The sequence below is a fragment of the Mus caroli genome, chromosome 5, assembly GCF_900094665.2.
Source record: "Mus caroli chromosome 5, CAROLI_EIJ_v1.1, whole genome shotgun sequence".
Taxonomy (NCBI): Eukaryota; Metazoa; Chordata; class Mammalia; order Rodentia; family Muridae; genus Mus; species Mus caroli.
In genome coordinates, this window is record NC_034574.1 from 13,176,530 (window position 1) to 13,189,048 (window position 12,519).

Below are 12,519 nucleotides of genomic sequence, written 5' to 3' on the forward strand. Positions count from 1 at the left end.
TTAGGTCTGTGGATTATAGCATGGTTATTCTGTACTTTATGGATAATATCTACTTACCATGTACATACCATGCATTTGTTTTGGGGGTCCGAGTTACCTCACACAAGATAATATTTTCTAATTCTATCCATTTCCCTTCAAAATTCATAGTGTCCTTGTTTTTAATAGCTGACTAGTATTCCATTATGTAGCTGAACCACATTTTCTGTATCCATTTTTCAGTTGAGGGACATCTGAGTTATTTCCAGTTTCTGGTTATTTCAAATAAAGCTGCTGTGAGCATAGTTGAGCAATTGTCTTTGTGGTATAGTGCAGCATCTTTTGGGTATGTGCCTAGACTCCTATTGTTGTGTCTTGAGGTAAATCTCTTCCCGATTTTCTAAGAAACTGCCAAAATGATTTCCAGAGTGTGCTAGTACAAGTTTCTGCTCTCACCAACAATAGAAGCATGTTCTAAGAAGGAATAATTATGATGAGGGCAATATGTCTGATATACTCAATTTTTTAGTTGCCTTATTTACATATTCCATTACCATACAAATGCATACAGGACAGCCTTGTAACTAACAAAAGCTTTCTTTGAGAACATCACTTCATCCTAAAAGGTTGTACATACTATTATTGTCAAAATTAAAGAATATTTAGACAAAGAGATGGCTATCTAAAATAGGCTAAAACAGAAGAAAAAATTACATAATTCTCTATTTCAATTTCTTCATTTTCTGACCTAAAGGGTATAATGTTAAGATTAAAAAGACATCTTTGAAATAGTTTTCAAAAATCTAATGAAGTGAAATATGATTTTGGAAATACTGTTGAAATATGATTGATATGCCCATCCTTTGCTCCCCCTTACTTATTAGTATTGCCACCTGTTGATAAGAATGGATAAGAATAGCCCATGAAACAAATAATCACAGCAAACTATAATTTTCAGTTATATACTGTGGTAATTAGAACATCATCAGATATTTTCATAATGAGTATGAAATGGGAAGTTGGAATATTCAAATAAAAGGTTGCTAAAAGGAAAGATATGAGTCAATATAGTTTCTTCTTGGTGAGACATGTGGAAGCAGTTTATCTGATAAGAAATTTTGTGGAATTGAGATGCTTATAAGTTCTGAGGCAGGACAACTGGCATGGAGTTTTATCTGACACCATGTACTTTCTAATATGATAGACTGAAAAACCACAACATTTTCATGTAAAATTTATATGAATGCATTTACACTTAAAACAAGAATCAAACAAAACAGATTACTCAATTCTACATAATAAAATAATCTCAAACTTTGGGAAAGTGTTACCACCATAAAGACAAATAAACATATCAACAAGAATACCTGGGAATTATTCTGAACTTTAAAAATTAAGGTAACAACAAAAATATATAATTTGTGAGAGGATGTTGAATCTATGAAATATAAAGTGAATAAAAAGACTTTGTGCAACAATGAGATAATTTTGAATATTCAGGGTTCATTGGAGAACACTTTAAGATAAATTTCCTTATGCACATAAGTAGTATTACAGTTAACAGGGAATGAGCTTCTTAGAATATGCACTTGGAAATACTGATTGCCAAAGTGGCTAGTTGCTTTTCAAAGCAAAACCAAAGTAAAAATACTCACACATATCTGGATGGGAACACAAATGTCTGTTAATGGTAGAGATTGTGAAGATGTAAGCATTAATAACTGATAAAGGCAAGTGATGTAAATACAGGAGTCTGAACCACTATCTTCTCAAGTTTCCATCTTTTTAACTTAGATAAAATGTTTGTGGAAAATATTGTTCAACTCATATTTTGTTTTGCAAAATAAAAGAGTACTTAATTTTTTATATTACTTTACAGATAAATCCTACCAAAATTCCATGGACAGATAATTTTAGGATTGCATAAACATATATAGGAAAGTTTTGTCAGTTAATTGAAAACATTTGATTGACACACACACACAAAATTGTCATTTTGTAAAACATTAAAATAATATATTGGCAGACTGGTGAAAGTAATATATGAAAACCAAAATCAAAATGGGATGACAGGAATTATGTAATCCCAAGAACAGTGGCTAAATTCTATCAGGACATTCATTGACATTTACAACGCCATCATGTAATACTGTTAATAATAGTTATGTCAATAATAGTCATGTTAATAAGTCATGATAATTATATCAAGAGAGGTGAAAGGATAAATCAAAATGTTCATCTGTACCTATCCAAAACAAACTAGAAAGAGAAAGGAAGTCCCTTATAGATAGTCTGCAGAAATATAAATATCACACTTAATGATGAGCAACATTAATATTGTTGTCTATAGACACTAAAGAAGGAATCATGATGATAAATGTGTTTCCTGTTAACAGAATAAACACTGAGGTTTCCCTGCCCTTGACTCGTCCCTTGTCAAGCTCTAGGCAGATACAAGGCATTTGGGTGAAGGTACATAGGTATGAATCTCAATCAAGTAGGCTCTGTTGATAACACACAAAGATAGAACAAATTAAGAATGTGATTGATGCGAAATTGCAGAAAATAAATAAAAACTCAATGGTTTTTATTCTTTTTCTTGACTTAAAGTCAACAGAAGTTTGAGAAAATTCTACTTTAGAAATATGTTTCAAATAAGCAAAGTGGAATGTAATACATATTCATAATGCAGTTCAAGAAAATCAAATTTATTATTTGTGGATGAATTCACGTTGAGAAACATTGAAAGTTTTGAACAACTGTGGGCAAAATGTATGAAAGAAACATAACAAAACAGTAAGGTCAAAAAAAAAATGAAGACATACTAATCATAGTATGTACTTTGAAAAGTGTTTTATTTAAAACAAAAGGCTGTGGCTGACGTGGCTTCCTCATGTTGTTATACCTGGATATCAGTGCTCTTAAACACCCACTGCAGCAATAGCAGAAGTCTCAGAACCTTGGCACTGGCATGGTGTGGGCAGAGTCTAGGGAGTCTAGCAAGCATGATCCCTAAGAAATTATTAAGGAATGGAAGGGCTGGAGAGAAACTCAGAGGACAAAACGCTTAAAGCTCTTCCACAGGTCCTGAGTTCAGTTCCCAACACCCACATCAGGAGACTCAGATTCTTTTAATTCCAACTGCAGGCGATTTAGTGTTCTTTTCTAGACGCTCTGAGAGCTTGCCCTTGTGAGTATATACCCATAGACAGATATATGGAAAATATTAAAAAGTAATAAAATATAAAGTCACAAATAAAAGAGTGGAAGATACTTTACTTGAAGTGTTTTTAAACAGATGAAAGTGAAAGACCCCCATTTCTGGGGAGACTCTCGCTCAAGTCCGGGGATGAGCTGACGTTCTTGATGCAATATCGCATGAGGTTTATTCAAGTATCAGCATGCTGAGGCCGAGCTTGTAACCCACACAGGGGCAAAGGAGATCGACCCCCAGCAGTTGCAGTCGAGGGGTTTTTAAAGAATAAATCATAAAGTGAGGGGTGGTTAGAACCACAAACAATGGGGAAGCTGAGTAAACATCATAAGAATGGGGATGGTGAATTACAGCTCATCTCTCATGGAAAGGTTATAGGCTATCTTTGGCAAACATTCCTGGTCCCTTATACTATAGGTTAGGCGCCTGGACAGGTCACCCTGTGGTCATCATTCTCTCAGGCTGAAGGCAAAAGAACAAAGAACTCCATGCTGGGCTTCGTTTCTAGGGGTCTAAGAAACACATTGAGTTGGGGGGTCTTACAAAAGCATATTTGCCACATCGGAGGAGACAGTATTCTCCAAGTCATTTGTATCTGTAATTTGTTCTCCAAAAGCCCTAAGAGGTGCACACCGATAATATGATTTGATAAGCAAGGAAACTGATGATCACAGAGATGAAACTTAATAATCACCCTGTCTAGTAAAAACCAGAAATGTATGGAAACTAGCTTAAGTTACATACGTAAATAAAATATATTTCTTCATCTCCAAAGGTACATGAACCGTGTTTCTTTTCTTTTTCCTTTCATCTTTCAGTTCAGTAAGTTTGAATGGCTTTCATGTAAATGATGGAGATTTTTAATTTTACTCATGAGAATTATTGAGTGTGACATGTTATTCCTGAAAAAGACTAAATATGATGAGAAGTTGACACTTTGTGGGTCTCTCTGCTCCTAGATTGTTGGCCAATGCAATCTATAAGGAAAGTGGGTGCAGAAACCTAGAGGGGTGGGGTGCGGAGGCTGGAGGAGGAGTGGTTTCAGAGCCTTGTGAGTTGCATGGAGAAAGACTGCAATGGGATCTGATGTCAGTAGACAGATCAACATTACTTGGGGTGATTGAAGGTTTAAAAAGTTTTGGGGGACCGAGGGTAGGGACATCCAGTAGAGGCAAAGGTCATTGGCTGGGGACTTAGGGAACCTGGAGTCCCTCATTAGCATGGGGAAGCATTTCGGGAATCTCAGGTGCTGGCTGAACAGGTTCTGTCAGGAGAAAAGAAATTGGTCCTACAATCTTATTGAAGCTACAAGACATTCCTCAGATAGAGGTGTGTTTGGAGGCTTAGATTCCACAGACAAGATCAGAGAAGGAAAAACCTTGCTAATGAAGGGAGTTTCCCATATTTTGCCAAGCCCAGAGGCTATCTGGTCAAAGTGTGCTTTGACCTTAATTAGCAAGTAAGTTTCCCACTATACTTGAATACAAATTATGTCTATAAAACCATAGTTTTCATTTCAACTTAAAATAGTTTAAATTGCAGGGCTTTGGGGTGTGTGTGTCTTGCTTCTGGTTTATAATAAAGACACAGATATCTACATACTATAGGCGGTTGGCCTTCTTTTGTTTGGGCAGTCTCAGCTAGCTCAGCTAACATAAGCCAACTTCACTGCCACTGTGTTCCAACCTCGAGGTGCTCTCTGCTTCTTTCTTGTCTAAGTTTCTGTGTCTTGCCTCTGTCCTTCTGCCGAGTAGTTCTGTCCCAGCTCCTGCCACCAACTCTTTTATTTATCAAAAGTCACACTCTTGTGGGTGGGGGGAGCTATTAACATAGTGGGAGAGGTTCCACAGTTTACCACCTGACTATCTTTAGGTTGCCCTTTGGCCAGATTGGAGACAATGTGACCTTTTGTGATCTCCCCCACAGCAGCAACTAGCTTTTTATCATGATAATCTCAGAGACTGCTCTTTTAGGGCAGGTAAGGAAGTGATAAACTTTTACTTATCTGGCAGCAACTGGTGCTGTCAACGCAGCAATTAACAAGGAGGATACAAGGACAGACTTACGTAGCCATTAGATACAATAAATGTGGGTGTAGGTCATACCAACTCTCCCCCATAGTTCAAGAAAGGGCTTTATCTCTAACATCTGTAACCTATATACACTAAGAACAATTGTGAGAACTACCAGGGTAAGAACTATGTTTACAATGTTTATTCCATTTCTATTTGGGAACTTGAGAAATAAAGTACTCCACTATTTGTCTCATATTGGTGAGCCCACTGTACTGTAGGTTTCTGTCTAATGAACACAATGAGAAGTCCCCTTTAAGTTTATACTTATAATACAACGAAAGAAAACTTAAGATGTTGAGCCTGTGAATATGATATTACCAAAACTCCATTGATTGATTTTCAAATTTTAATTATAACAGTAGCAGAGTGAGGAAAAGTAATCTGAAATGTTTTCATTCTGTTTAATGCCTTAAAACACTTAAATCACTTTCTTATCACTATTTAAGCTTTCATATTCTCCAACCTTCATAACTTTCACAGACCAACCTTAAAACACCACCCTAGATCTTATAACACTGTCTTAGGTCCTACAACTTAGACTTCAGTATCCTCAGCCCTTATTTAAAATGGTAACAAGGAAGACTGTATCTAGACTTAGTAGCAGCAGTTTTAGGAGAGTGAGGACCTTTGACTGAGCTTAGAATTGAGAACACATCTGGAGACTTAGTTTCTGTTGTTAAACTGATCATCCTTTCACTGAATAGATAGTCTGGGTCCCTCTGTGATCAGCAGGGGCATCAGCCTTTGGCTCCCAGACCCAGAAGAGCTGATAGACTTTCCTGGGAAGCAGAAACTTAAGGAATGACTGTCCTACTTTTCTAGGCTAAGTGAGTCATTCAACTCCCCTGTGTCCTGCTTGCCCACAGTTGGGACCAGCAGTCACTCAATGGCTGTTTTGCCACCTTGGAAGCAAACTTAAGCTGGAGACTCTTGGAGGCTCTTTTGGAAGAAAATAGGGGTGCTGCTAGGATCTGGCATATCTCTCTATAAAGAAAAGCATATTTTTTAATTAAACATTTTAAATGCCATATTCTGCAGGTCTCTGAAGCATTTGAAAACCACCTATCTACAGTATATCTAAATAGTTGAATTTTTTGTTTGTTTATTTCTAGTTATCTGTGTTAGGCTTAACATAGAAAACATATACAAGAGACTAAATGAGGCTTAATCCTATCATTAATTATGTCCGTTCTTAGCATGAATACAAGTAAAATTATGAATGAATGTATTAAAGGATTTTATCATTTATAAGGTGACTAACTACCAACTTATATTTCTTAATTAACCTTAACAGTTTACAATAGTAGTCTTTATAAGACTAGGACTTAGGTTTAGCCTTTAGCATCATGATTTGGAATTGAAGTTCTTCTAGTATCACAATAAAACTTTCAATCATAAATACAGTCGAAAGAGAGACTGGAAACTTTATTGACTGTGAGGATATGGCTTGAAACCATTTAAACTTTCCACTATTAATGCACACCTGGAAACAAAGTAATATGATACAGCATTATCAGGAGAATTGAATTTATTGGAACACATATGTAGCATGTGCGTTCATCTCTAAGGTCCTCATTCCTCTCATGCAGAGATCAACACAGCCACAAGACTGGTGCATTCTAACTTCCTCTCTATTATACAACTATATGATTTCATTAGCCTAGAAAAGTATCTTATATATCAACACATGTCAAATTATTTAATCTCATGGTGCCCTTTTTAGCCAAAGGAGCAAACAAACTTTGTGCGTTTTAGAAGAGTTCAGTTACAGTTATGAATATTGTACAAATTTCAGATTCTTTTTTTCATATTTCTATGTAACAATAGTTTTGTTCATTTGTATTTTATTATTTTCTAATTGTGCGTATTAAAATGCAAATGAAGTACAGTTTTTAATTGTTATTTGAAGCATTATCTTCTTCAAAGAAACAGTATGTGTCTTGCAAAAATTCCTCTGGTGCTCTTTAGCCTAGAAAGTAACGTTAGTTATGCCCACACTTCAGAAGGAAGGAACTATTTTAGGCTGTACTGAGCATAGGCAAACATGCTGTCATGTGTATATTTAGCCCTGTAACATGATCTAATCCTCCAAGAATGGAGTGATGATCGTGAACTAAGACCCACTATCAATGTGAGAATGGGAATGAACAGTTCATTTCTGAGAAGCTTTGAGATGGAGTTTGAAATAATGAAGGAGATTTTTAGATGAGTTGTTTTTTATTTAGAAATTATGCCAATACAGCAGTTAACTGTTTGGGACTTCACCCAGAACAGTAAACTTACTACACAGAGCAAAGAAAATCTTTAAAATTTTTACAAATTTTTAAACGCTACTTTAAAAAATAATTATAACCAAATATAAATTATTAATATGAAGTTTCATAAAAAGTTATCTTCTACTTTATAGCAATTAATTACTTTACATCACTTAGGTACATAATTAATTACTTAATAAGTTACAAAGAATTGTTATATACTTACAACCCTTCTAGTGTCAGAAATAATTTGGGAAATTCCAGTATTAGTGTGATTCCATCTGATTTTGACCTTTGCCCTTAGTATTCATGGATTACACACCAGGTTTCAAGCAACTAAAGATGAAAAATGCCTGTAACTTTGACCTGTACTTAATACATTGAGATTTTTTTATTCTCATTATCTTATCAATGATAGAAAATAACAATGGTTTACATCATAGTTACAATACAGTTATAATTGTAAATAGTGTAGCAGTTTAAAGCACAGTAGTGAATGTGCATAGGTTATGAACAGATATGATATCCTATTATATAAGAGACCTGAGCATAGGAGCTTTGTGCCTTCAAAGGACTCCTATAATCAACCTAGTTTGCTATTCTGAATGTACATTTACTCTTTGTTGTAACCTAAAAGTCACCCTTTTTGTCCCCTTAATGTGTGGCACAGTTTTGAGTATTCTATACCAGAGAAATAAAATGATATATGTCTGCAATTTTCTTTTTTATCTGACTAATAGTGGCTCTTAATTATTAACACATTTCTTTAAAATCCATGAAGTTATAATCATATAACTCTCAAATTTTATTTTCGTGTGTGTTGTGATACAGATGAAACTATGGCCTCACACATCTAGACATATATTCTACCTACAAGTTGTATCCTGCTGCAAAATTCTTATACATTTTTCTTGGTTCTTAAGAATGATATTTCACTCGATTGAAAACAACTTCATGAGTAAGTTTGACTTTGTTAAGGGAATCATAGACAATATATAATTATTTTAAAGTTTTAATTGATAGTCATGAAGAAGCATTCTTTTCCCTGTTTCAAAAATTCTCCAGGCTTTTCCCATGAGTCACTTCACTGAGCAAAATATAGGACAAAGTAAACCTGAAGAAGTAGGACTGAAGCTCCCTCTAACATCTCATTCCCACAGCTGGAAAACTTTTGGTCAGTAAAACTAAAATTTGGTTTGGTGGAGTGAGATTGTGTGGAACTTGGTTTTCTGACACTTACTTTCCAATATCCACTTCCATTGCTAGTAGCTAAGTATCCAGGGCTGTGTTACTGTTTGCTGGGAGAATGGATCCCTAGAACTCACAGGACCTAGTTTTAATATCAGCATAGCAAAAAATAGAAGATTTAAAAAAATCTATGAAGGAATATTGGCAAATTGCTGTGGCTGATTTTTGCATTCATTAGCTTTGTTTTTAACTTCTATGACCTGTGGCAGAAAGCACCCTGGCATAATAATGGAGGCGAATCATAGGCAGTTTATCCAGCAGGGAGAATCGGTGCATAACCATCTGTCAATGAAACATTATTTATTTTAGCCTTACCACTCCTTATTTTTCTGTATCACAAGCAGCTGTTTAGACAACTGCAGAAATCGGATACATTAAGATTTGCCAGGGACAATAAAAATGTTCTGCCATAAGGGTTAAATTTAGATGCCTCTCTATCTGCTCACCCAGGCTCAGGAAATATGTAGACCAAGACCATACAGAAATACTTCAATAGAAAAAATGTTGTCTCATAAAAGGGACAAAATAAAATAATGTCATACAATGCATTTTGATATTATTTTTCTCCCCCCAACTCCTTCTAGACCCTCCCAAGCCCCATCCAGTTTTAGGATCTCTCTCTCTCTCTTCTCTCTCTCTCTCTCTCTCTCTCTCTCTTTCTCTCTCTCTGTCTCTTTTCTCAAAAATAAAACAAAGAAAACCAATAAAACATAAAGAAAGAAAGGAAATGGAAGGAAGGAAGGAAAGAAGGAAGGAAGGGAGGGAGGGAGGAAAGAAGGAAGGAAGGAAGGAAGGAAGGAAGGAAGGAAGGAAGGAAGGAAGGAAGGAAGGAAGGAAGGACATTTTGTGTTGGCCAGTTGCTCTTGGGCATGGAACCTGCAGTGGCTCCAGGTTGGCACACTCAAGGACATGCCTTTTAAGAAAACTGATTTTTCCTTTCCTTTTCAAATAGCTTCTTGGTAGGCATAGGTTAGTTTTGAATTACAAGTTCAAAGAATCATTTCTTTCATGTGAAATATATCTCATTCTGATGCATGGGGATGAGATCATAAGCGTAGAGCAGGAAGGAAGCACTAGAGAAAAACTGAAGGTCAAGTAGGTGGAAGTGGGATTAAAATTCATCATTGTGCTTTCAGGGGCTTCTAATTCATATTCATAGGTATAATTTTAATAAAAGCTTTAGATTTAGTTATTATTCAAATTACATTTTGCTTATATCAAAATCATAAAACATTAAGACAAGATAACTGCCTGCCATACACAGATGCAAAAACAAACAGAGGTCATGACTTTTTAGTTTTCATTTCTGAAAAAACTTATCCTTAACATCAAGAGAGATTCAAGAAATATCTTCAGAAGGTCCTGACTGACAAACTAAAACAGCCACTAAGTTTTCACCAAGAACTATTACTATCTGTCAAAGATCATGTGCATTTTGGGTTTTTCTATATGATGCTAGTTTTCTATATGATGGTAAGTTAATGCCAAAATCTCATATAGTGTACATCATAAACTGTAATGCATGTTGTGGATAAGGGTGAATATAACACCTGTGATACCACTGCTGGTTCCTCATTTTTACCTCAGGGTATGCTGATCTTAAGGCATGAGACATTCCATGTCACCCCATATGCATTAGGGCTCCTGGCAGTTAACTAAAGTTGTTAAGATGCTTCATTCTTCTGAATAAAGGAAATTATAGCTATGTCGAGGGCTATGATAGGCTTCTGAGGACAAGAACATATTTTAATCAGAATAGATTTCTGTTTGAACAGTTCTCGAATAAAATTATTAATGGTTCTCTTGTTATTTATTCAAGCAAAGATGCAAAGACTAATCTCAGGAGGCAAGAATAATGTACAGTCTGAATTGTGAATTATATATGTTCTTGGGTTGCAAACTAGGAGATATAAACATCTCAAATCATGTTTAAATTTAAAATGTAATTTTCTCTATTTGTACTATTATTTTCTTTAGAAGTTACATAAAAAGAGGTCAAAAATTTATGCATGATAAAATAGGTTTTAATATACTAACAAAGTCTGTATATCAGTAAATAACATCTGCTTCATTTTGTTCCAGGAGCAGGTGAATCTGGGAAAAGCACTATTGTTAAACAAATGAAGTAGGTACAGAAGTATTTGGAATGTTTGCCATTTGATATTTCTCTATGCATTGAACAATTCTGTTTTAATTATTTATTTTAGTTTTTATTATAATACAATTTCATTATTTTCCCCTTTATTTTTCTCCCTACAAATCTTCCCACACCCCCCTTCTTGGTCTTTTCCATATTGATTGCCTCTTTTTTCAGTAAATTTTGTTACATATTTATGACTAAGTATGATCTGCTAATGAAGTCTCACCAATATGACTGATTACTAATCATGAGCTGAAATAGGACTAATAGACATCCTAACTTGGACAGGGGAAGCCCAAGAGGCTTCAATCCTACACAGAAGTACAGGGACACAGTGGAGGCTGGCAGCTGCACAAATAGTCTTCTACAGAGAAGAGACACCAATTAGTTGCCCAATAACAAATGGTAAGCCCTGAATGCACACGTACAAGTAACATTATACACACTGAAAAATTCTAAAAGGAATGCTTTGTGAGCCACTTTTCAGAATTGAGAAAATCGCTTCAGTATTTGTGGGTAGTGGCAAAGTTATCCTGACTTTTTGAGTGTGTATATATTCCTTTTTATTGTTTAATAAAAAGTGTAATTTCTATTTTTCTTTTGGATTTTGCCTTTCAAAAGTATTAATCCCAGAAGCTATGTCTTAATCATATCAATCCTCAAATGATCTAGCTTTGTAACATTGTGGCTATAAGGCAAAGACATTTCAAATATGTCAATCAAGGATCCATTTGGAATTTGGCAGAAATTGGCCTTTTTTCCCCTATAGTATAGGAAATGTTTGTTCACTAATATCACTCCAAAAGATTCTTATGTGCTCTTATATTAATTTTTCTATCCATTCTTTACAATCAGATAACTGCCTATTTTTCTGAATGCAGAAGCATTAAACAAAACTGCCGTGATTAAAATCTTCAATAAAAAACAAATAAAATGAGGTTAGATAATCGCGATGAAGCTCTTTAGTTAAGCCAGCCCACTTTTGATTTTCATATTACAGATAATGATATATTATGACATTAAAATCTCATGTGATTTGCCTATCAATCTACTTATGAATGACTTTTGAAGATTCATATATAGGTGCCAGAAAATATTTAACTCTCCCATGTGTCTCTAAAACATGCTTTGTGACTTTTACCCCATCCTAACAGCAAAGTTATTTCTCATTCTTTCAGATAATTATTCTTTTCTACGACCCTCTTATTTAGGACATAATCACACTTTGTTATCTTATTTTTTTAAGTCTACGTTTTATAATCGTAAATATAGTTTTTAATGAATAGTCATTTTGCTATATAAAAAATTAAATATTAAATCATGTATAAGTAAACAAAAATAGAAAACTGGAAAGCCAATAATAATTATTATAGATATATAACTGGCTAATATATAAAGAAATATAGGCTCATATTTAAAACAATAATGTGCCAAATACATGAATAAAAAAAAAAAAACAATGAGCAGTTGGAGTTTAACTACCTGTAACAAAGAAGTTAAATAATATAATTCATTCAAACTTTACTATCTAAAAAATAAAAGCTCAAGTCAAAAATTAGGCATTCCTTCTTATAATAAATTATAAAAACATAATTCTAGCTTGATGTG

The 12,519-nt window shown here is 34.6% G+C and overlaps 1 protein-coding gene across 1 annotated transcript in view; it reads left to right on the top strand.

Annotated features, from left to right (window-relative positions):
* Gnat3 (G protein subunit alpha transducin 3) overlaps positions 1–12,519 on the top strand; it is a 55,806-nt gene that overhangs the window by 12,032 nt on the left and 31,255 nt on the right. The window contains exon 2 of the mRNA XM_021162702.1: positions 10,854–10,896. Coding sequence (XP_021018361.1) covers positions 10,854–10,896 — 43 coding nt within the window. The remainder of the gene's footprint in view (positions 1–10,853; positions 10,897–12,519) is intronic.